A 26,240-nucleotide genomic window follows, 5' to 3' on the forward strand; every position below is an offset into this window, starting at 1 on the left:
TTTAGTGGTATTGCAGTTTGTTTCCTGCCCTAAGCCTTTCGGTGCATTTTTAAAAAATTCAAATATATTGTACTGCAGAATATTTCAAAATATCTGGGCTTGATGCAACAAGCTGTCGATTTATTTTATTTTGCTTTTTTCTTTCACTCCCTGTGTGTGTACGCATTCATGCTTGCTTCCTACCTCCTTTTGTGTGTTGCGTGCCCTCAACGCATGCTCACAAAGTCATATTAGATTGTCTACCTGTTCTCCCCCTGTCCGCTTACATTCTGCCTATGGGTGAATTTTGATACTGACCCAGGTCAGACAACACACAGTCACAATTGTGTTTTACATGCAGTGAACCCTGAACTTGTATGCTTCCCCCACACCCTTTGATTGCTTATGAGGAGAGGGGTTGTAAAGCTTTCATTTGTTATTTGGAGCAAGCCACAGTTTCCCATATTTGAATGAAACATGCCACTGTGGCTTATTCTAAAGAGCAAGTAGAAACCTGCAGTTACCCGTGAAGGAGAGTGCACAACCTGTCAGGTAGGTTAGAGAGGCAGACTGACTGACTGCCTCAGGAGTGCCCAGTGATAGTTGCCACTCTACCCAAAATATCCCTGTTTCTCCAGATCTTTTCCATTTTTCTCAAGCAGACAAGGAGCAAAGCTTAATCCCAGGCCATTTTCACCCCAGCAGCACCCCTTGAGTTTTCAAGGATTGGTGGCCCCAATAAGAAATCTTGGATTTTAGGATGTTTCGGACCTGGTAGTGTTATCCAGCAAACTTGATGGCAACTTTGAAGTTGAATGTCCCCAAGATGTACTGTGTGCAGCTTGACACTAAACTAAGGTGTCATTTTGCACCTGAACCAGACCATTGGGTGATATGCGCACCAGTTACATTGCTCTGTGTAGCTGCATCTCTCTTCCTTGAGACTATGTAGTGGGTTTTCACTGCAGTTTTAAATTTCTTTTTGAGAAAGCATCCACGGTGGAAGAAATTTGAATTTGAAGAAATTTAATTTCTTCATTTGTTATTTGTTATTTGAACACGGTGGAAGAAATAAAATTGAAGAAATAATAATAATAATTATTATTATTGTTATTATGTTGTTGGCATCCTTCAGTCTCAGAAGACTATGGTATCGCGCTCTGAATAGTGTCCAGAATAGTGATTTCTGGAACAGAGTGTCCTCTTCAGTGCGCAAAGCCTGGGTAAGGTAGATATGGAGGATAGACTGTTACCCATGCAGCAAATCCCCCCTCTCCATGACGCTGAAATAGTCCAGTGGAAAGGCAGAAGCCAATACGGTTGGTTCCAGCGACGTCGCAGGAGTTGCCAGAATGTGACTGTGTTCAGCAAATGAACTGCCTCAGGGACTCCGGCTCCGGATTTTGCCTCGAGGTTGACTCCTGAAGCCTTTTCCATAACTGGATGTAGCCACAAGGCAGTGGAGGTTTGGGATCAGAGTTTTCCTTCTCTCAGATGAGCTGCCTTCCCAGGCTAACGAGTCCCATCTACCGCTGTTTAGTCGCTTCTTACGACAAGTACAGCCAAACTGAGGGCCTATTCTTATCCCCAGCCCTCAGGGGATTATAATTATATAATTATTATTATAATATAATTATACTAATTATAGTTTATTATTAATAATAATTATTAATTAATAATTAATAATTTATTATTATTATTACTACTACTACTACTACTACTACTACTATTTTTACCCCGCCTTTCTCCCCAAAGGGACTCAAGGTGGCTTACAGCAGGTTAAAACAGATTAAACACAATTTAAAAAACAGATAAAAGCATATTAACACATATCATAAAAACAGCAGTCAGACAAAAAATAGTTGGGTAAAAAAAGAGCATAGAGCAGCAGCAAATCATAAGAATCAGGCCTGTAAAAAATATTAAAAGATGTTAAAAAGATGTTTAAAAAGGCAGAGAACTCAGACGGCTTGTTTAAACAGAAGGGTCTTCAGGCCTCGCCGAAAGGTCTCAAGAGAGGGAGCCATTCTTAAGTCAAGGGGAAGGGAATTCCATAGCGTTGGTGCCACTACTGAAAAGGCCCTATTTCTTGCCACTGCCCCACGTACCTCTCTAGGCGGCGGCACTTGTAAAAAGGCCTTCTCTGATTACCTAAGCGGACGAGCCGGATTGTACGGGAGTAGGTGATCTCTAAGATACCCTGGCCCAGAGCAGTATAGGGCTTTAAAGGTCATAACCAGCACCTTGAATTGGGCCCGGAAACAAATAGGCAGCCAATGCAGCCTCTGGAGAAGCGGAGTGACTAAGTCAAACCACCTACCTCCAGTAACTACATGGGCCGCCGCATTCTGCACTAGTTGCAGTTTCCAAACTGTCTTCAAGGGCAGCCCCACATAGAGCGCGTTACAATAATCTAACCTCGATGTCACCGTGGCATGGATCACCGTGGCCAGGTCTGCATGATCCAAGTATGGCTGCAGCTGGCGCACCAGCTGAAGTGGAGCGAAGGCCCCCCTAGCCACAGCTGCCACCTGGGAATCCAGGAGCAGCTTGCGAGTCCAGGTGGACCCCCGAGCTGCAGACCTGCTCCTGAGAGGTCACCAAGTATACACTACTGCCAAACTTCTCAGTTTGTTTTTCATTCTGCTCTTCCTCCGAAGAGCTCATATGATCCTCCCAGCAACCCTGTAAGGTAGGCAAGGCCAAAGACTAATGATTGACCCAGGATCGCTTTGTACCAACATGGCTAATTGGGCTTCAGACAGGACATCTTTGCAGTTCAGCAGTACTGCCTGCTGCTGGGACACATCTCATATCCCAGCCTGCTGCCCTTAAGGGGGTGGTGTCTAAAGAAAAAGCCAGTTTGAGGTCCTTAATTGTTCCATGTTCTTCCCAAGTCCCCCCCCCCCGCCCCAAGCAGTACTTCCATATGTGATATGGAGTCCCTTCCTCTTTTTCTCTTGGTGGCAGCCAACTCACTGCTTCTGAGTTACTCTGCCCCTCCCCCTTCCAGACCAGTTGGAAGGCAAGGAGGGGCATTTTCAGTTTTGGAAGTCAGGCAAGGCAGAATGGGGGAGAGAGATACCCTGGCAGAAAAGAGTGAGTGGATGAACGGCAGACTGGTGCACCAAAGTCTTTGAGAGGGTCTGCACCCAGTTAGGACCCCTAAACCCTTCCCGCTTTCAAACTGTGCAGGCCTGCACCTCTTTGCAAAATGGTGGCAGCAGCACTGCTGCAGTTGGCCTCTTTTAAGATCATGGTGCTGTGCCACATACTTAAGCTTCAGTGAACCTGGCATGGATGGGAGACCACCCCAGAACCCTCTGGATAAGCATCTGACGTCCTTGATAACCCTCTGACGTCCTTGGAGGCAGATCCAGGGCAGCAGTCCTTAAAATGACTGCCTGACCAGCACTGGGGAATTTTGGAAGTGTGACTGAAAGCACGCAGTGGCAGGGTAAAGGAGAAGGTGGGGGGGGGGGCTGATCCAGCAGCTGATCTTTATGCCTGCAACTGTCAGCGTCCAGGCTTCCAAAAGACGAACACGGGAAGCGACACTGAGATGAACAATGCGGGGACGTTTGGCGTGCAATTAACGCAAGGCCTGATCTGTTACTGACGCAAACGGCTCAGGGCCGCTAAAACTGTCCTCTGGCTTTTTCCGGCTGTGAGCTCAGCCCATTGTTCTCGGCCTCCCTGGGCCCTCATTCTCCTTCCACTTTGTTAACTACGTTGAGTAAAAGAAAGGAAAGGAAATTATTTCGTTTGGTTCCTTTGGGCAAAAATAGATTTCTTCCATGAGTCACGAAAGTGGGCCCAGCTCAGAGCACCTTGCTGAGTGGAAAATCTCTCTTTTAGCCAGCGCTTGGTGTCTAAAAATGGGGCCTGCCTGGAATTCACACCCTCTGACTTGAAAGCTCTCCTGCTGAATCCCAGATGTGAGGCAGCAGGCTGAGTTTGCCCCTAGCTAATTAAAACTTTGCACAGGCGCAGGCAGACTGCTGTGCAGGAGCTGCCAAGGAACTTTTCCCCCCCACCCCACTCCCCCGGTAGCAGCCCTCAGCACTGGGGCTGTGAAACCTGCAAGGTGCCTGTCGCATGGATTGGTCCAGGTGCCTGAATGGGCGGCAGCACTGCAGAGCTCATCTTGGGCTTGAAGGAGCTTCTGAGGTCCAGGGAGCCTGGGGAGAGCAGGAGTCAGCTGATCTCCTTGCCTTTTGTGCTGGTCCCTCTTAACAACTTTTTGGGAGGCTGTGGAGGTGAGATGGGGGGAGAGCGTGATCAGGCTGAAATTGGAAGCTCTCAGGTGTAACACAGGAAACTGCCTCTCCTGGGTTTCAGAGAAGGGTCGTCTGCAGGCTACCTAGAGATGCTGCCAGGGTTGGACCTAGGGTGCTCCTACCACTGTGCTATGATCTGTCTCCTAAGGGTAGGACTTCTGGTTTGTATCTATGATCTGTACCCTCTCCTCCCAGCCACAATAACTTGAGTACTGGCCTTTGGCTCTTGAGGCTGCATTGCATAAGAAGAGAAACATGCTGAGAGCCCATCCTGTCTTTTGGCTGCAGAAAAATATATGTTTTCAGCCATCCAGTGGACATAGCCAATGTCACTTGTGTGGCTTTCAGGCTTCCAGGTGGATCTGGGAAGCCAGTGCAGTGGGCTCACGTAGACTATTAAAAGTACTTCAGGGCCTGCCAGCCTTGCTTCAGTGTTAGCCTGTAGGCTCAGCAGAGCCTGGTATTAGTTTTGTATCCCAGTTTGCTGTTTTGGAAAGAAACCATTATTCCCTTCCTTGTCATTGTGATCCTGTAGGATGACATGGATGGTGCTGGCAAGTTTATAAGCTGAGGGCTTCAGCTATGGCTTACAAAGCCTCCCTCTCATTCTCCACCTGCCCTTTGGCAATACATTATGAAAGACTGTCCTTGTCTCAGCTGTCTTCACAAGGTGATGTGTCTCTCTCACTTCAGCCACAGAAGGCTGTGTGGCATCAGAGTTTTGCTGAAGGCCTGTTGCTGGCAGAAATTGGCCAACCCAAGGAGAGGGTAGTGATGGAGTCAAGGTGGGTGGGTTCTCTTGCACTGAACATTGAGGTGCAACAGTTGCCCAAAGCATGATCCTGAAGGCATCTGTTGTGGTCACCTTGCTGAATATCAGCTGGTCTAGGTCTTCTCAGTACCTGGATGGCTGGGAGCCCCAGAGGTGCCATCTTGAGTTGTAGAATATACCTGTTTTTGTGTGGGCGCTATGGCACATCACAGCATCTGCACAACCTAGAATTCCCTTAGAAGATGGGAATTCAGTCTCCACATGCACAAGTCACTATCTCAGACAGGCAAATCTTCCCACTTACTGCTGTTGGGTGGGTGTTGGGAAAGCTCTGTTAGGGTCAAACTTGCTGAAAGGGCTGGAGGCAGGGGATCATTGAGGTTGGGCAGATAGCCAGCTTGCAGAAAGCGGCCATCCAGGGAAATCTAAGTAGCTACTGTAGTCGCAAGTTATGTAGGATGGAGAACCAAGTCTAAAGCCACAGCAGGAGCAGCCAGGACTTTCTGGGCTCTCCACATTACCTGGTCTGGCAGCAGTTCCTTCTCTGGCCTCTGCACAAGTGGTGTTACAGAGCACCAACGCCAGAGCGGTGGCTCCCTCTGCCTAATGCCAGGCACAGAGAGTAAGGCCCCCAGGCCCCCACTGCTTCAGTCCACCACCCCACCCACACACACCCTGGCAGCTTACAGCAGACCAACCTTCAGTTCCTTCCAGAAAGGAGAGAGCTCTGCCCAGGAACCAGACCCTTTTTGGTGGCTTGTTTGTTCTGGTGTAATTCAGTTTCCAGTGGAATTTGTCTGTGCTGTTGGAAAACACCACAGGGTAAAAGAACTCAAATATCCGCTTTGGCTCTGGCTCTCTCTGAAAATGCTTCTCATTTCTCTTAACGGATCTTGTTGCCTTCTCTCTCTCTCTCTCTCTCTCTCTCAGCTACATGAAAGCAACTACGATGCTGGCAAAGCCCTCCAACGCCTGGTGAAGAAGCCTGTGCCCAAACTCATCGAGAAGTGCTGGACTGAGGACGAAGTGGTGAGGAGCCTTTACTGCTTGTCTGCCATTACTATTATTACTGTCATCCTTGTACTTGGCGTTTTACATGGAGTCAGGCAGGTCCTGCCCCAAGAGACTTGCAGACCAGATATTGACAAGGGGAGAGGGCAAAAGGGGGGGGGGGGAGCTGGGAAACTCAGGTGATGGTTTCAGTTGTGCTCTGTCACAGCAGAACGAGTCACAACACACTACAGGGAGACTAATTGAATGTTAGCAGGAAGCAAGACACACTGCTTCCCATCCACGTTCAGCTAGTCTCCTCTGTAGTGTGCAAGCTGGTTGCCTGCCCATTCGGTTCTTCAATCAAGCAAGAATGTTGAGTAAGAAACACCTGTGCTGCAAATGCTACTACAGAAAAACAAAGGTACTGCAATGGGCTCAGGGGCCTGCTATTTATATAGGGTTCCTTGTACCCATAGTTTCCATAACCGGGGTGGGGGGGGCACTGGAATGGAACCTCCACGAGTACAGGGAGATGCCCGTGTTTGGTGAGAGCGTGGAGGGGGAGGAAGGGCCTTCTTGCTGCCACTGTTCAGCACGACCCATTCCCAGTTTCTTTTTAAGACCTATTTGTTTCAGTGTTGTTGGGGAGGAAAGGTTTTCCTTTCCTGCAAACCAACAGCCGCGGGACCAATCTGTTAGCAGCGAGTGCCTAATTAGCCCAACAAAAATAACTCTGCTCCTCCTCGCCTTGGCTGTATTATGCAGAGAGAACAACGACTGTTCCTCCTCTCTGGGTTGGCTTTCCAGCAGCAAAGCCCTCAGGCATGCGAGAGTTCTGTTTGTTGCCTTGGGCTGCCTCCTGGCCCCTCTCCCTCGGATTCCCCACAGGTCCCCCCAACCAGCCTGCCTGCCGGAAGAAGGCAGCTTTTGAACGGATTCAATATTGGAAGTGTCTCATTTCTGAGGGTCTTGGGAGAGCTTCCTGAGACTTTGTTCCAGCTGATCAAGGCGACCCTGGACAGGCCCTGCTGCAATTCCTGCGCTGCCTGAGTACAGCGCCAGGAGTGTGCCAGCCCCTGTCTGCAGTGCTGAGGCCTCACAGGAAGCGGTGGAAGCCCATCCTGCCCTGTGTAGCCTGCACTGGCTGGCAGTGGCTCAGAGGGGTTACCTTCCCAGCTCTACCTGGAGGTGCTTCCTGGGTCTGAATCTAGAACTTTCTGCATGCAAAGCAGATGATCTGCCTCTGAGCACCAGCCTCACCCCTGTCCTGGTCCCTGCTGGGAATGTTTGCTGCTGCTTGGCACTTTTGTTTGGAGGGCAGGCAAGTGCTGAGTGCGCAGGTCACCCCCTGCTGTGGCAAGATGCCCGCGTTGCACTGAAACTGAATTTTTTTTAAAAAGTATGCTATACCTTCTTGATAGAAATAAACCCATACCTTGGGCACGTCAGCAGTTGTGGAATCAAAGTTACCGTGTTTCCCCGATAATAAGACACTGTCTTATTATTTTTTTTGGACAGAAAAACACCAGAAGGCTTATTTTCAGGGGAGGGCTTATTTTAATTAACATTGACAGCAATTTTAATAAACAGGTAAATGTGAACAAATCATGCCCCCTGAGTTCTTCTTTTATCCTCCATCATGCCCCCTGAATTCTTCTTTTATCCTCCATCATGCCCCCTGAGTTCTTCTTTTATCCTCCATCATGCCCCCTGAGTTCTTCTTTTATCCTCCATCATGCCCCCTGAGTTCTTCTTTTATCCTCCATCATGCCCCCTGAGTTCTTCTTTTATCCTCCATCATGCCCCCTGAGTGCTTCTTTTATCCTCCATCATGCCCCCTGAGTGCTTCTTTTATCCTCCATCATGCCCCCTGAGTGCTTATTTTATCCTCCATCATGCCTCCTGAGTTCTTCTTTTATCCTCCATCATGCCCCCTCACTCCCGCTTACATACCGGGTTTTTATGTTGTCCTGCCTCAGCTCTCCTCCGCGGCACTGCTCTCAATGGCGCCAGCAAGCAAATCACTGGGGAAGAACAGGATGACGCGCTCACTGCTGCAGCTCTGATTGGATGCAGCTCGGAGCGCGGCGTGCGTTTCACCCGGGGGGGGGACGGTGCATACAGAGGGTACCGTAATGTAGCGTGTAGCGCAGGGGATCACCTTCACTACAGTAGCAATCTCAATAGGGCTTATTTTCGGGGGAGGGCTTATTTTAGAGGAATCTTACACAGTAAGGGGAGGGCTTATTTTCGGGATAGGTCTTATTATTGGGGAAACACGGTAGCAAGGTCATACGTGCAGCTGCCTTTGCAGTTGAGGTGGGGTGAACGCAAGGGGCAGGCTGAGGCATTTTGGAACTAAGGAAGCATCCCAAAGGGGAGGAGTCGAAGAGAGAGTCCTCTGAAGGCAGGGTCATGCCATGGCATTGACGTAAGTGTTACTCAAACTAATCACAACACAGTCCAGCTTTTCCTGTCACCCCCTGCTCACTTTCTGTGCATGGTAAGACCTGAATCCACTGTCCTAAGCAAAGGTGAGAGTGAGATGCAGCCCTCACTTCCTGTTTTTGTTTGCAGGTGGTCATTTGGGGAGGCGTAACGGTGCTGCAGGTCAGGGTGTGTTGCCCTGCACAATACCCTTCCCCCAACTGTGAGGGGTGAGCCCTTCTGACTTGGCTCAGATTACTTCATAAGTGACTGCGCTGGGCCCAGGCTAATCCCCCGGGCATGTGCAGTCCAGTACACTGGAGCTGTAGCGCCAGTCACAAAAGGTGCAGGAGCGGCAGAGAGACAAGGAGCAGCAATAGCAGAAGAGGTCAGCTTGAACTGCCAGCTGTGATTTTGTATGGGTATGAGGGGGAAGGCTGCCCAAAGGGAAGCAGGTATCAAAGTTGTCCTCACCTGTGACAGATGTGCGCCTTGGATTGTCTGTTGCCAGTTTCTGTCTTCTGGTTGTGCTGTGGCACACTTTGCCTAGGTGGGAAATTCATGCTGTTCTGGGACCCAGACCTGACCCTGACGATGTGTCGTCGTCGTCGTCCCCCACTTTCCCCACCCTTGGCTGCTTTCATGCATTGTTGAAACATGACTGCTACTCTGGCTCAAGGGTGCAGAACCAGTTGAAACCCCGAAGAAGGTCGTGGGCCTCACAATTGCTGCTTGGGATGCCTCTGAAGCCTGTGCTCCTCGAGAAGGTGGGCTTGAGGGACTTGTCTAGCCCTGATGGCGCCCCTAGGCAGATGCTGGGCCCCAGTAATTCCCACCACTGACAATTGACTTCAGCCCCCCCCAGGACTGAGCTCAGCTGCTGGAACTGCTGTTCTCGCCCCCCATAGTGCCCCATCTTAGTGGTATTTCAGGGTGTTGTGGGGGGCAGTATCAAGGCATAGTAGCTCTCCCTGTCTCTGTCCCCCCTCCCCCCCATGATACATACTACTTGCATACATTCAAGTTTGCCTTCACAGCTCTATGGACTGGGAGACCTTAAATGAAACCTGTTTTATTTTAAATATAATCAAGGTGCTGGGCTGTGCACCCCAGCTCCTGCAATGCGAAGGTCACAGGCTCTCCCAGTGCTGGTGGCACAGGATCCTTCCTGATTTGAAAGGCAAGTGCCCTCTTTACATGCCTGAATCCACCCCAAATCAATAGGACTAACAAAAGAGGGGGAAATACAGATAAGAATCGAAAGCCCACCCCAGTTTGTTGGGCTTCTTAATTAAACACTGCAAACACATTTAAATAACAGAGGCTCCAGGCTGAGCTGCATCTAATGGAAACCGATTAAGTCACCCATCTACACTCGGATAGTTATTAATTCTGTTTGTTTATGCATGCTAGCTGAAGGCAGAGTTCCCGGCTTCAGTGGAGCCCCATAACACACAGGGATGTTTGTGCAGCTTGGCACTGGGGCCTTAATTAGCATCCTGATGTTGATTATGAAGAACAGCAGGCTTGCTAATTGAATTCACTTTATGACCCAGGACCCGGGTCGCCTTTGCAAAGTCAAGGGGAGCTGGCTTGTGCAGGGCGGAAGGCAGGGAAGAAAGAGGCATGCAATCCACACCAGCAACAAACAACTGTGTAAGGAGAAACAGCAACCTTTATTCCTGGGAAGGATATTCTTTCTCAAGGATGTGGTCTTTATAATCATGCAAGTAAGAATCAAGATATTTACATACATATGCATATTTACATAGCTGCATTGGAGCACATCGCACTTTAACAAGGTCAGGTCCCTGTCCCAAAGGGCTTACATGAATTGGCACAAGGAGGGCGAAAGGGAAAGGAAGTTCCATTATTCCAGCAGCACTTAACTGGGGAGAGTTACAGCAAGGCTTGGGAATGTGAGTGTGTGGAGGTGTGTGAACCAAAGCCCTCACAGGCAAGGTGGGTCTTGAGGAAATCCCATGTGACATGACCTGCCTTTAAAAGTTTCCACAAAAGTGATCCATACCATTAAATATGAGAGTAATTGGAAGAAGTCCAGTTGGCAAGCACCCATGTTCACGAGTATCTAAGAATTATCTTTTTAAGAAATTCTTACTGCACACTTGTCAGCATCTTATTTCATAGGTCTCTGAGAATCAGCTCTGAAGAACAAAGGCTTTAGAGCTGACAGTGAACAGGAAATGGATCTTGTTAATTCATTCCTTAAAAACAGAGCATGTCTGCAACAGGCGCTCCAGACATATTCTGTGTACCCCAGTGTTGGGGATTCTCTGCTGTCTGGGCTCCACTTCAGCCAAACTCTCAAGCACTCCCATGTAGTGTGTCTGTTCATAGTGAAAAGACGGGATTATGGGGAGCGCCACCGAAATTGTGCCCACTCGCTGGCGACTGTTACCTTGAAATATGCTGCCTTTTAAAATATTCTAGGTCAATGTTTTGTGTCTGTGTGTTACACAGTTGGAAGTAAACAACCTAGATTGAAATAACCCCTTAAATTTATATCCAAGGGTAGTTAATCCTTGACGGTGATAAACCTTAATTGGCCGTGTTCATGGATTTACAAGTTCATAAATTTTAAAGTACCCTTCAACACCTGGCTTCAGTGTTAAAGATCTATTTGTCATAAATATAAATGAAAATCCTTCACCCCACCCTACCCCCCCCTCCAAATGGCAAATGTGGCAAACAAATTTCCCAAACTCACTTGCAGATGTTTGTACTGGTTTTGCCTGGACAAGAAAAGATTGTGAAGAACACACAGTGCCTTTCTGCTTAGCTTTCCTGGCTTCCACCAATTCCCAAGCTTGCCTTGGTATATCTTTTCCCAGGGAGAAGGGGGGGGGGAATCCTTTCATCGTTAGCTTTTTTGAAACCAGGCATCTTGGAGGGTCCAGGAAGGGCAGCACTGCTTCCTGAGGCGGAATATTATGAGTTTTATTTACTCTTTGCGGAAGCTGCTGAAATGGTAATTTACATGAAAGAATCCCCTTTTAACAGCAAGAGGCTGCAGGAAAATTTCAAGGCTAGCAGTACACAGCAGTGCCGGCGTCACTGGATGACTGAGGGGCGTGATGCAAATCGGGTCCAGGGAGGGGCTACGACAGTGGTGGAACCCTGGCAGAGCATCCAGGGAGGGCTAAGAGAGACCCCTGTCCAAAACCCTGGGGGCACAGTACCAAGGTAGTTGGTATTGGGTATATAAGCACATATACCCAGCTTTGTCTTCTGAATTGGACAACCAGGGTGCTGGTTTGCTCACCTTCGTGTTTCTGTTGGTACCGAAACTGTTAACCTTGTCTTAACATGGTTTCTTCCGCCTCGTGGAATATTTAAATATATTTGAGGCTTGTCATATTGATGGCCTTCCCCAAAATAATCTCACAAATATTAACTTTGGTCTGAGATGTCCTTATTAAAAGATCTTTCTTTTTATTATGAGCCAGAAGCTAAACACTTAGTTTAGCACTCTTTAACAGCTACATTATTTTTTTAATTGTATAGTCTCCCTTAATCAAGAAGAATTCAGGGGTGGGTGTGCATGTACATGAGTGTGGCCTTTGCTGTAAGCTTATTTTTTCAGTGTATGCCAAAAAATGAACAGAAGAGCCATTTTTCATCTCTGTGGGTTGGGATGTCTTTGTATGTAAAAACCTGCTCCTCGAAAGATTAATAAGTATAATAGACTTGGGCTGTTGGAACGATGTGTTTCATCTCATTTTCAGGGTTGCCTTTTTTAAATGGAGATTGCTTACGCTCTCAGCTTTTTTCAGTCATTTTCCCATGTTCATTTGGAAATGAGAACAAGACACAAGGGGACTCAAAAGACCGAATTTGTTCTCTCTCGAAGCAATTTATTTCATAAACAAAGAGGGCCAATGCCATTATCCTTTGTAGTTTCTTAGCAACAGGACTGGAGTAGGTTTATCTGGTGCTCTCTCTCTTTCTGCTCGTGTGTGTGTGTGTGTGTGTGTGTGTGTAAGTAACACACATCATTTTACTTCTGGGCATAAAAATATTTAATGGGGCTGCTTCATAACTGAAACGGAGACTTGTTGCCTATAGAGCCCTTGCCAGAGATTCAAAAAACTGAGCAAGATCTAGCAGGGCAAGATTCTCAGTGACTTTCCTTCCTTTGCCTTCCTCTTTTTGCCTGATGAGGAACTCCACAAGAGGCATTACTTGGGCTAGCTTCAGTCTTGGGTTAATTATATGTTTTATTTACATTTATTTACATGATGGGTGCGGGGCTGGGTTGAGCAACTGCCAAGGATCTGTTTCTGATTCTTGAAACCATCGTGCGCCTTTGTAGAGTGGTGATGGAACAACTCTTTGGTGGGTAAGAAGCTTTCCATGGAAGGGAGTTCGCTGGGAGCAGTATGAAGAGGAGCAGCCCAGAATTCTCTCACCTCACTCTGCAGAATATCTTGATTGAATTCAGTGCATCTGTATGGGCAGAGGTGATCTGAGTGGGTTCTTCCCACCAGGCTTACCTCTTGGGTGGCTTCTGTGATCAGCCCTGTCCACATGTTGTCTTTATTCACATGTGCTCACCAGCGCTATGGGATTGCCCCACATGGAAGCAGCTCCTGCAGTGGATATGCCAAGGATTGTTCAGAACTCATAACGGGTAATTGGGCCTCTGAACACAGCCTTGGGACTCACAGTTTATGCCCTGTGCTATATAAGGCGGCAGCTACATTTGTCAATTTGAGCTATACAAGGGTGCATCTTCTCACTCCTGCCATCTCAAGATGAGGTCCAGTTGGTGCACTCCTGAGGAATATAGGGATTGACAACTCTGATTATGTAAGGAAGCTCCTTGGGGGCAAATCTCCTTTGGAGAGCGTGAATGTCAGTCGCATTCAGGATGCTGAAAGCAAACGATGGACGATTGCATGACCAGTGGTCAAAGCCCAAAACAGAATTAGAATATCCAGCTGTGGGGCGCAGTTCTCAAAAGAGATGGTGGGGAGAGATGAAAAGAAAAATGGATGGTTTTCACCTGGCCCTTACTTTTCTCCCATTGCTTGGTGGTCCGTCCCCCCCTTAGTCTTTTGTTTTTAATTGAGGAAGGAATTGCAGGAGAAATGGGTCTTTCCTCTGAATCCAGCCATCTAGTGGCAGGAGCAGAGCTTTGCAGTAGAGCAAAAACAAATTTCCCACTAGTTTGGGAAATTACAGCTAGAAACAGGGCAAGGCAATCGTTTAATAATACAGTATTAGCCTTACTGAATTGTTAGAAATGTACATCAAGATAGTACGTTTGAGCCCTTTGCACACTCAGGGATCTTTATACAAATGATATGAATCGTTATTTTGAAGGGGAGCACAAATCACCCTCCCCCCCCATGTCAAGTCACCTGTGCTGCTTTGGAAGAAAGAAGTCAGGGTTTGTATCTGACTAAAACGAAGGAGGCCTTTTTGCTCTTGAAACTGTATTTTGGGTGGGAATTGTGATGCAGCAGTGAGTGGGTTCTTATTCAAAAAATTGTCAGTCGCAAAAGAATATATATGTTGTGCAAGCAGACAGTGTAAATTCTTAGGGAAGTGATATTTTGTAATAGGCTTCTTGAAGAGAGTGATAAACTATGTTTAAACAGGGTTGAGGAAGGAGAATGGACTCTTTAACTGGCTTTTAAAGGATGAGAGTCCATTATAATTATGTCTGCCTTGAAATAGAAGGCTTTCCTTTGGCTTAAGGACTTGTGATTTTATTCTTTTTTTAATGTTTCAGAGGCTGGGCTTTTGAGTCCTTAAATCTTGGGACCATTATGCAAAGCAAAAGTGGCTTTCCTGCCCATCAGAGGGATTTGTGGACCCACTGGTGTGTTTCTCCGTTCGCAAGGGTTTTTTTAAGTTTGCAGTGCAATCTGTTAATGTTTCTCTGAGAGCCTCAGTAGCCCAATCCCAGTCTGGGACATTTTATTTTAGACTGCAGTGCCCGCCTTATTTTCTGTTCCTCTTTCCTGGTGTAACCATCAGGTTTCTGACCTGTTCCCTGCCAATAGCAGGGGCTCATTCTTTGGTAAGTGAATTTCCTGCAGTGAGATTTATAAAGACCCTAAAATGAAGCAGCCATGTTCAATTAGTCTGGCAAACAAGTGTGTTTCCTATTACAGGCCATGGAGGAGTGGGCAAAAGGAAACCCGCAGTCCGTCACTACCCGCCTTCCTATTCCGTTATTTAAATGACGTGCCATTTTCTGGGCAGCTCTGTAGTCCCCTTGTGGGAGCTATTATTTAAGTTTGTGGAGGTGTCGGTTTTCTGGTTAATAGGCTTCTCCTTGTGTAGTAGGGCACAACTAATCTAAATATTAATCATTTTCTTTATCCTTCCAAGGCTCTTAATTAGTTAGAAGGGTAACGGTGCTGGTAAGGCTAATGATTATCCTGTTGCAGAGAACACTCCAGACAATCTGGAGTAGTGCGCAGTGCTCCACGTCTCAGGCTTCAGTCCTCTGCATGCTTTGCACCTGGGAATAAGCCCCATAGAGCAAGTTTTTGCTTAATTTTGAGAAACTATTTATTGCCAGGGTTTTTATCTTGCCTTTCTGAAACATAATCGAGGTGACGCACAAGAAACTTAGAATGGCCAAAGAGGCAGTTGTTTGCTAGAATATAACCAAAGTACTAAAGCAAGACTACACCTTCTTTATCAGCAATAGACCACAAAAGTCTGTGTGTATTTATAAAACAGATACATATGTGCTGTGTTTATGTAGAATTCCACCATATTTAAGATTTCATCCACAGGAAGGACCAAAGCAGACTTGCAAGATGAAACAGTCCATATAGAACAGTCAAGAAACTAAGGCCAGTAACACCAATCACAAAACCCACACAGTAATCAACAGACTCAACTGGGTCCCTCCAAACTCCTGTTGGCACAGAAACATCTTCACATTCCTGTGGAGGATTGCCAGGGTGGGAGTCCTGCAAATGCCGTCTGGGAATGAGCTCCGTCAGGCGGGTGCCACAGCAGAGGAGACCCTGCTCTGTGTTGCTGCCAGGCATACCTCCAAAAATGGTATTGCGATTATGCTTATTTACTGCTTTTCATCAAGAATAGTTTATGAAGCGGTTTACTTGGTAAAATAAATCAATAAATGACTCCCTGTCCCCAAAGGGCTCGCAAACTAAAAAAGGAAAACAGAAGACACACCAGCAACAGCCACTGAAGAGATGCCATGCTGGAAGGAAGGAAGGACAGTTGATCCTCACCCCCCCCCATTAAAGAGGACCCCACTTTAAAAGGTGCCTCTCAACCTAGTTAGCAGGGGTTGATGGCATGGGCCGAAAGCAAGTGTCCTCAGAGAATGGGCTGGTTTGTACATGGAGAGACAGTTTTTCATGTACACGAGTGCAAAGCCAGTAGGGTTTTTAAAATAAAAAATAAATAAAGTGGTGGTCACCACAGATGACATAACAGGGTGTGTGATGTGCTTACAATCTCCAGCACGTCGTTAAAGCTGGACTTTGTTCTTGGTTCCTGCTTAGCTGCCGGCACCAGAGGAGCTAGGCGTGTGGAGGCTGTTTCAGATTTGAGGCTCTACAATTCACCCATTCTCCAGTTGCTCCTACTGCCCTTCAGGTGGTGGAGGGACCCAGAGAAGTGAATTTTCCAAGCAGGTTCATGTGAGGCAAACTGGTTTGAGACAGGCGATATCACTCCCATTTTCCACCAGTACACTCCTGGTTCGGAAATCCTCGATGCAGGTGCTGGATTATCAGCTTGCTCTGAATGGGGTTGCACTCCCTCTGAAGGAGCAGGTCCGCAGCTTGGGGGTCCACCTGGACTCGCAGCTGCTCCTGGATTCCCAGGTGGCGGCTGTGGCTAGGGGGGCCTTTGCTCAGCTTCGGCTGGTGCGCCAGCTGCGTCCGTACTTGGATCGTGCAGACCTGGCCACGGTGATCCATGCTACGGTGACATCGAGGTTAGATTATTGTAACGCGCTTTATGTGGGGCTGCCCCTGAAGACGGTTCGGAAACTGCAATTAGTGCAGAATGCGGCGGCCCGTGTGGTCACTGGAGCTAGGCGGTTTGACTCTGTCAGCCCGCTTCTCCGGGGGCTACATTGGCTGCCCATTCGTTTCCGGGCCCAATTCAAGGTGCTGGTTTTGACCTTTAAAGCCCTATACTGCTCTGGGCCAGGTTATCTTAGAGATCGCCTACTCCCATACAATCCGGCTCGTCCTCTCAGGTCATCAGAGAAGGCCTTTTTACAAGTGCCGCCGCCTAAGGAGGTACGTGGGGCGGCGGCAAGAAATAGGGCCTTCTCAGTAGTGGCACCAACGTTGTGGAACTCCCTTCCCCTTGACTTGAGAATGGCTCCCTCTCTTGAGTCCTTTCGGCGAGGCCTGAAGACCTTGTTGTTTAACCAAGCCTTCTGACGTTCTGGCCTTTTTAACATCTTTTATATATCTTTTAGTTGCTTTTTTACAGGCCCGATTCCTCTAAGAACTGCTGTTTTATGCTCTTTTATTCTGACTCTTCTGACTACTGTTTTTATGGGTTCTGCTAATGTGTTTTTTTAATATGTTTTTATCTGTGAAATTATGTTTTAATTTGTTTTATATGTTGTTAGCCGCCCTGGGTCCCTTTTTGGGAGAAGGGTGGGATAAAAATAAAGTTTTATTATTATTTATTATTATTATTAACCAGACCAATGGTTGCAGGTTCCAGGGAAGATGTTCTTCACTCTCTTCCTGGAGGGATGGCCTGTCAGGGTCCAGTGGAGGAGCCCAAGGAGGGGGCCCCCCACTTGTGTAGGTCTGAAGCGACCATGTGACAGATATTTCTAGATGTCCAGAAGGGTGTTCGCCTTTGTGCTGGACAGTGGTAAAATCTGGTCTCAGGTCTATGTGGAAGAATTCAGCCTTACATTCAAATTTATTTAGAACAGTGTTTCTCAAACCTTAAATACCTACCTGGAGACTTCAGGGTGGGAAATTGAAACTTGTCTACGAGTTTAGGATTGTCAATGGGACTCCTGGGTAAACATGGCACGATTGTTCAAAATTTTCTTGCTTGATGATGTCACTTCCTGTCATGACATCACTTCCGGTGGGTCCTGACAGATTCTCATTCTAAAAAGTGAGTCCTGGTGCTAAATGTGTGAGAACCACTGTTTTAGAGGCTTCTTGGTTTTTGCCTTTCCATCCTGATTTCTACCCCCTCCCACTTCCTTCCTGAATATGCAGCAGCAGGAAGAAGAATTTCCCATAAGTCTTGTACAGCTGTGCTGTGATATTGGTCACACAGTACCTCATGCATTTAGAAGAACTGGTAAACATCACACTGTATTTACCCTCCACTAGGTTGGAATAATTTCAGTTATTCAAGTATAACATTTAGATTATGAATTGGATTGGGGGGGGGATGTTGCAAGGAGCCAGTTTGTGGACATGTCGGGATGATGGCAGTGGCCTGTTCTGACACTTCATTTTTGTCCATCTTTTCACAGCTAATTTCCTTCTTTTGTGCGGAGCTGAGTGGTTCAGGCCTTCTCAGGGCAGGGATTTTCAGTGCTCCAAAAACTTTTGGGGTCAACTTTTTGAACCAGTATTTTTCAGATGCTCCAGATGAGTTGCTGGCTCCTTCACAATTTTCAGTGTTCTTTTCTCTGCTCCTACTCTTACTCATTGGTGACTTTAAAAAAAAAAAAAAATTTGGCCTGCTTTCTCCAAAACTCAGTGCTTTTATTCAGAGGCCCCTGTACAAAAAGAAAGGGAACATATGAATCATCTGCTGAGGAAAGAAAAAAGCCAGCTCCTTTTTTTACATGACTGCCAAGCGCTCTGCATGAGCCAGTCTCTTCCCGGGTAATTGGATAGCCACGTTGGAGGAATGGATCAGTCACTTCTGCAGAGATCTTAGACTTTTGTCAGAAGCATTTAATGGAGGTTTGAACAAGCAAGGCCCATCATGGCCTTTCAGCTGTTGTTGCGCAAGTTGGCGGTGTGGCAGTGCATGGAAGGGAAAGCAGGCGACAGAAATTCCCCGTGTTGGTAGAGGCTGCTGCTTTGATGCCCACAGTGCTCGCCACTTTGGTTTTCCGGGGTGGACGTCTTTGGTGTCCTGGGTTTATGCCAAATTCTTGCTTTTCTACAAGTTGGCCTGGGCTTGGCATGCCTTCGCTGCCTCCCACTTCCAGCATGTTGCATTTTTGGGCCTGGATCCAAAGAGCTACTTTAGGCACACCCAAGTTCTTAAACGTTCCTGGTGAGGTTTTTGACTTGGTTCTTTTACCAGCAGACCTCCCCCTCACCCCACTCCCCAAATCTCAAACATTATTATTTTTGGACCTGCTTAAGTTCCTAAAGTGCTTTGCTGTGCAGTAAGCACAAGTCCCCATTTTGGGTATGTGATCTGTTGAACAAGTCTCTGAACCTTCACTCCTTTCATCTTCCTCCATTGATACCTCTATGCAAAAAATGAGAAGTGCAGGACAACTTCCTTCCAAGCCTGGGTTCAGTCCAAGTTCTGAGTATGGACTTCTCAGTGCTTAATAGGGCAACTTGCTTCATTCCCACACTATAACAACATATGTAGGTACATAGGTTCATCTAGTCAGCCCTGAGTTGCTACAGTCCCCTACCCACTGGACTTCTCAGTGTTTAATAGGGCAAACCATCATCCACCTTCAGAGCAGCATTTGTTTTGAGTTGTGCAGTTGTCTGTTCCCTGTGTCTCAATTTTGGCGTATATTCAATGAGCCTCATGTGTTTGGTTGTCTCCTCTCCCCCCCCCCCCAATAGAAGAGTTATTTCACTGTGTGTAACTTTGCATAAGTGTTGGTCCAAACCAGCAGCGATACTAACCAATGGTCCTAGTGGTGATTCGCTGAATGGCAGGTGGTACTTGGCTCCACCTCCATGATGTCCACCTGGCTCTTCCCTGTTGGCCAGAGCATGCCAGAGTGGAGATGGCTGGGACAGTGGGGCCCAATGGGCCAAGAGGTGGCTGTGCAGCTGCCTAGCCCTTCAGAAGAAACTCTGTTTAGGGAAGGTGGGTGCAGAGCAGATCTCAAGCCATGGAGCGAACTGTCTGCTACTGTGTACAACAGCTGTCTCTTGTGGCATTGGTGGGACATGCAAAAGGTGGTACATAGGCAGGGGGAGGGGGTAGAAATGCCCTGATCTAAACAAACCTCAGTTTGGGTCTGCGCCTGACTTGAAGCCCATGACATAAATCCCAGCTTGCACTCTCTGATGCGAGAGAGACAGACATGACATGACGTTTTCACTTTCCTCTTTAAGGAGATTTATTTCTTCGCTCTGTGGAACAGCTGCAGCTTCCAAATGCATGCTGCCAATTCATTAAAGTAGCTTTAAAAATGGAGCCTCTCTGTTCCTTTTCTTTCTCTTTTGTTGTCTGTACAAAAAGTTAAAAAAGCTATAACAAAATGCACTTTGCTTTTGGCTTAGACTGCTGAGAAAAGAGAACCCAAAACAGCTGCTTGTGGAAGACCCTAGACTGCCCAGACCTTCTGGTGTCTATAGAAGCCATTGTCAGAGACCACTGAAACTGAGTAGGGCTAGTGATGAAAGCAGCCCTTTTCCCCCAGCCAAAAACCTTGTGAAGGAGATTGAAATTTCCCCCCACCCTTGTCTGTCCGTCCCCGTCCCCCCCAGCCTTCCTTCTTCTCAACATCGCAGTGGCCTTTGGGCTCAAGGCCGAACAGATACTCTTGCAGAGTATTGGCAAAGGCTGAGACATGGCAGGGTCTGTTCCTCCTCTTGAAACAAGTAAATGAGAGGCCCTGTAGAGCACCTCTGGAGTGAAGAATTTGGAGATAGCCCCTTGCTTTGCTTGTGGAAGATCCCAGGTTCAGTCCCTGGCCTCATCTCCAGGTGGGGCTGGGATAGACTCCTGTCTGATACCTTCAGGAGTTGCAGCCGCTCAGGGTGGACCAACCCAAAGCCAGGTGGACCTCTGTTCCTATATGTAGGTTAAGCTGCATCCAGTTTTCCTGTTAAGATTGTGACAGGGAAAATCCATCGCTTTCTCGTCATCTAGCTTTTATTTCATTTATTCCAGTTACAACCTTCTGTTTGGAACTCATATGGTGTTGGTGGGTTCCCAAGTGGTCACCCATCCCAGGCATTGGCCTATTGTTAGGCCAGCCAAGGTAGTTGTATCATCTGTTCTTGGGTCATGCTCTGGGACCTAGTATTCCTCTTAATGTCTTGTTGCTTTATAGTAAGATACCCTTTAGTTTGAAGTGTCAGCAATGGGAACACTATTGAATGTATCTACCCCTATTTATGAAACAGATAGACTTGTTGGGAGTGTCCTGAAGCTGTCAGGAGATTAGGATGACCATTTCTGCATTTGGAGAGTCCTCAACACCATTTGCTGGATGCCATGTTGCCTTTGCCAGATAATGAATTCTGGGGGTTTAGAGGAAGGAAGCAAAGAGCGTTGGTGCTTTGGGGAGTGGGTGGGAAGCTGCCATCATGATTTTAACAGCACCACACATGTTCCTTATTACTCCTGTTCCTATATTTAGAATGTTTTCCTCTCGTCCTGTTCCTTCCTCCGCAGAGTTAACTGGCTTTTTTGGAAGTTTCCAGTCATAAGGATCAAAAATATTTCTGCATTTGTGAGCGTTAATCCGGTTTATGGGAACATGAAAACCATGTAGCAAGAAGGAGCTAATATATCAAGGGGTTTTTAGGATTTCTCTTCTGTCATCTCACTGCAGAAGACTTTGGCAGACATTATCCTGCACTGCTAAATGCATCAGAATAAAACATTGCCAGAGCCAAGCACTAGATCTGAAAGCTGGTGACTCTACCCCAGAAAAAACACACACCTTTTCATTTTGCTTTTAAATTATCACTTTGATTTCATCTTTCTTACTGGCATGCTTAAATCTGGCCCCAGCCAGGCGTGGATTTGTTTCTTAAACAAGCAACCTTGATAGGAACTAAGAGCCGATGTATTTGAGTGCTATTTGATCACAGTGAAATGCTGACTTTGTTTTTCTGGGTTACAAACATCCTGGTTAACCTAGAGGCCTGTTTCTCAACAGGGGGCACCACTGGCCAAAGCAGATGTTACCATATAGCCCCAAAAGAGTGGTCCATTGGCCTACCTTAATTCTGCTTTGTGAAACTTGTGCTTCACCCCACTCCCTCTTTGAACAGATCAATCAATCAATCAACAGTATTTATATACCGCTTTTCAACTAAAAGTTCACAAAGCAGATCTTAAAACAAACCTCCTCCATCTTCTTTTAAGCTGAGAGGCACAGAAGGCAATGGCATCACTTAGACTTGTAAGTGGTCACTCCTGGTTGCCTGTGATTGGTAAGCCTTCAAACAACTAAGCTGTGAAGCTGCCAGACTCACTCACTCACTCACTCTCTCTCTCTCACACACACACACACACACACACACACACACACACACACACACACACACACACGACACCACACCTATTTTAGGGCATTGGCATTTGGGAATGGAAGGGCTAATCACTCCTAACTCTGGAACTCTCTCCCACTTGAATTTAGAATAGCATTTGCCTGTTAGGCTTCCAGCAGGAATTGGAAGCGTTCCTGTTTCTCCTGGCCTTCTCACTTAATGTTTTGTTTCTTCGTTTTCCTCACTGCTGTTTTTTAATTGTATTTGCTGCTGTGCTGTGATTTTAAAAAATTGTTTATTATCCTGCACCACCTTGAATACCTTGGCAAAAAGGGGGAAAGCAGAATGAAAGTATTTTTTAGTAATATATCAGAGAGGTTTTTAGAGCAATATTCATCTGACTTAACCACACACAACCTTTAAAAAAAAAAAATAAACACCAGTGAAGGCCTACTTGAGAACCAAAACTAAAAAAAAAGTGCAGAAAATATCAATATAGGCTGGCTGGGGCATAACAAAAACTAAGGTCTCGTGAAACCAATCTTTTCCCCTGCTTTTGGTAGGCCAGCAAGGAAGAGATGATATGAACTTCTTGCTTGCATAGTGTAGACAGAATGCTTTGGAGCATTCAGTGTCCTTCCTGCGTGTTCATCGTGTTGTGATCCATACAACAGTCCTACAAACAAGTAGGTGATAGTGCCTCACTTTGCAGATGAGCAAGACTGAGGCTGAGAGGGAATGTCTCACCTTAGACCCACCTAGTGTGAATTCATTACAGTGGCAAGATTCACAGTAGAGGCTTTCCAATTCATAACACTGTCTTTGCTATACAACACCAGTTCCTTTTGTGGTGTTTTTTTGTTGTAGTTTTTTTTTTTTTGGTAAGGCTGGAATAGCTACAGAAAAGCCATTGTTGTATAATCTGGCCTGGCTTTTTGGGGAGTCTCCCAAGTTCAAATCGCCAGTAAAATGGACCAGTCACCCCTCTCAGCCTGACCTATTTCAGAAGGAGTATTAAGAGGATTAAATGAGTTGGTGGCAACTGTGAGGGGGGAAAGACATTGGGGAAAGAACAAAGTTTTTTGAAAAAGTAATTTTTTATATAAAAAAATGCATGCCCAAAGTATGTCTCCAGAGCATCAAGGTGCGCAGATACCTTCTGCTTGTGTGTTTCTTCAGCCCTAGTTAGCTGGAAAAGCCATCGGTACCCCTGACGTCTATGTGCGTGCTTTCATTGCAAACCCCTGCCCCAATCCATGCACCAGCTCCGGGCCACAACACCGCAGGCCACTTGCTTAGATTAGCGCTCCCAGTGCGCAGTGGGCTTTGTCTCATTTACCAGATAACGCGCTTGTTGCCATATAGCCACGCGGCCTCCCTGCAGCTCTTGAACAATTAGTGACAGGGGCAGGAAGTGTGTGTGTTTGTGTGTTCATCACAATGGGCTCTTGCTTTTTCCTGCTTTCCTTGTGATTTACAAGCACTCAGTGTTTGGGGGGGCAAAGGCGGATGGAGAGGGAGGCGCTTCTCCCAAAACCAATTTTTTGACAGAAAGAAGCCTGTTGTTCTCAGCCTCTTGGCTATTTGTCAGCAGTTCTCATACTTCCCTCTTGTGCTAGTTGCCTGGCAACCCAGGGCTGGAGCGACCGTGCTGTGCTTGGCGGGCGATTTATCGTAGCGCGGTGAGCCCGGGAGGCAGGAGCAGACCTTTAACAGGAGCTGACATGAAATGCTTGAGCGTGAGGGGAGCTGAGCCAGGGCCGCTCTCACCCGAGTCGTCAAGGGGAGGTGTAATGGAAGCGCACGGAGTCAATAATAATCAAAGGGCGGCTTTTAGAGGAGAAAAATAAATACTCTTCATTTTGCAGGTAATTTGATTTACCACCAGCGGCCCTGCTGGAGTAATGTCCTCGGTGCTGGACTCCGTGCAGCAGGAGGCGTGGCTGGAAATATATCTAACCACCCATGGGTTCCCCCCACTTTAGGTGACTTGGAAAAATCTATATAGATACAGATGCATGGTGTAAAAATAGCCCTCCCTGAATGTACCAGTGGTGGAATTTTAAAAGCTGGGGTTAGAACAGAAGGTCATTGGCATCCAGCAGCTCCAGCCCTGGGGGGCGGGGGGGAGGAGGAAAGCATCAATAGACCCGGTCCTTTTCTCTCTCCTCTCCTCAGCAGCCTCAGAAAAAAACCTCCTAGATGTTTTGTCACCTTTAATATCCATTTTTTGTTCCACGCTGATTTCTGAATTTGATCTTTTGCTTCTGTGCTAGAGAACAGGGAAGTGTTGGGACCCTGGTGGAAGAGCAACGTCTCTCCCTCTCCCCATCCTCAAGTTATCTGTGTGTGCTCACGTGAATGCAGTCAGAAAGACCTTAGACAGAAGTTCTGAATTGCACCTTCGCCACCACCATCAAGTCCATCAATTAAAATCCGGATTCTGGTGTTGAATAAACCAGAGAACTGGGCAGCAGGCCACAGCTGCTTGATTCTGGAGCGCCTTTGCCAGCTTTCATCTGAATAATCTTTGAGTTTAGCGGAAGAGAGATGGCAATGAATCCCTTAATGAGAAGAAGAGGGAGAAGCAAAGTGTGTGCTTGCATATTTATGTAAATATTTATGTACCACCCTTCCTCTGGGGAACTCGGGGTGGGGTACGTGATTCCGCCCATACTTGGAACAACCATGTAAGGTAGGCTAGGCTTAGAGAGGGGACTGGCCCAGGGTCACCTGGGAAGCATAATAAATGTATGGGATGAGGGTTGTTCAGTACTTTAACCAGGGGTCTGCAAATGTCCAGCTGCCAGAGTCAATCATGCTCTTATGGCAGGTTGGAGTGGGTCAGTTATAGAAAATAATGTTTTTTACGCAACTCAAAGAATGAACACCGTAGGAGAAAAATATAGGCATAGTTTGCAGCTGCAGGGCTGCTTGCAGTCTCTTGCTCTTAGCAAGAGCAGCTTGGCCTAGCAGTCTCCCATCCACCAAGTAGGGCTGCATGTAATTATAATGCTCTTGACCTCAGTGGGCTGGTCAAAATATGTTGGTGATCTGGGGCTAGTCTGTGCACCATGCAGTCTGCCTGCCCCATCTTGAAGCGCTCAGGGCAGGTAACAAAAGTCCCCCCTTGTCCATTGACTTCCCCCCTACACATTCTAGACTGAACTATGAACTCCAAAGGCCAGCCCCGGGAGTGAAACATCCCAACAATTCACATGTGTTTGAAGTTTGGCAGGCTTGCACCAGAAGGGGATGTCCACAGTATGGGAGAGTATGCTGGGTACAAGGTGAACTGAACAAAGTATGTGCATGAATACCAGGAGTTGTGTGTGTGTGAAGGCACAAAACAGACAGGATGAAACGGGGGTTTGTGCACCCTCTGATCTGTGCCCACCTCTTCCAAGTGATGCTGGAGAATGGAAATGTATCTGGAAAGGAAGCTTACATTGCCTGGTCAATAGGCCTGGGCTCCCAGTAATGATGGAGAATCCCCACATATTTAGTATTATTATTAGACAACCTGAGTGAGCTATCTTGTACATTTGCCCCCCCACACAATAAGGCACAGTGCAAGAGGTGTTGCTGTACGTGCCACTTAGTTTAGTCAAGCTGGTATGTAAATGCTCCTTATTAACGTGTTTGCATTCCGCATAAATATTACAAAACTAATCTGTTTACATGTGTAATTTACACACAGCTGTGCTCATGCTTGCTTACTGCCAATATTTCCAAGTGGGTGAGGGGAGAGGAGTGGTCCGGTGGGAGGCCTATTGTTCTCCACAAAGGCCCCAGCAACATAGTGCTTTGGAGGGGGAACTGATCACCTCCTAGGCATCTTTTGGTATTCCCTTGGGCGGGGGAAGCCATTTTAATGACAGCAAGGCTGAGCACCAAACAGAAACTGCAAAGAGGAGGAGCTGTTGATGCTACTCCTCTGGCTTGCGGCTTGCATCCCAACGTATGTGGTGCCTTACACAAAGTGAGAAGGCAGCCCTCTACCCCTCAAAGAGAACAGCCGTGGAAGGGGTGGCCAATGGAGGAAGGAGAAGCGCACACAGGTTTTTTCAGTTACAAATACACTCTTTTCTTGGTAACTTCTTACAAAATGCTCACTGCAAAATGGCCTCAGGAATTCTTGCAGAACAGAAAGTGAGGATTTTTTTCCCATCCTTTCCATTCTGGCATTGCCCAAGGTGGCTCCATACAAGCTAGTTGGTAACCTGTGGCCCTAAACTGACCCATGGACACACCAGTTGGCACACTATTAATGTGCTCTGTTCTTCTGTTAGCAAAAATAAGCTGCTTAGCCCCAGACCAACTACTCTTAGCTGCAGTGTACTCAAGGGCCAGCCAGTCAAAACAAGCAGTTCCCTGTTGATCTGCAGACTCTCC

General features: G+C 47.0%; 1 protein-coding gene across 1 annotated transcript in view; it reads left to right on the forward strand.

Moving 5' to 3' along the window:
- The window catches only part of RERE (arginine-glutamic acid dipeptide repeats), a 284,124-nt gene that overhangs the window by 175,580 nt on the left and 82,304 nt on the right, over positions 1-26,240 (forward strand). Inside the window, exon 10 of the mRNA XM_066637389.1 lies at positions 5,962-6,060. Coding sequence (XP_066493486.1) covers positions 5,962-6,060 — 99 coding nt within the window. The remainder of the gene's footprint in view (positions 1-5,961; positions 6,061-26,240) is intronic.

This window comes from Tiliqua scincoides, chromosome 9, assembly GCF_035046505.1.
Source record: "Tiliqua scincoides isolate rTilSci1 chromosome 9, rTilSci1.hap2, whole genome shotgun sequence".
Classification (NCBI taxonomy): Eukaryota; Metazoa; Chordata; class Lepidosauria; order Squamata; family Scincidae; genus Tiliqua; species Tiliqua scincoides.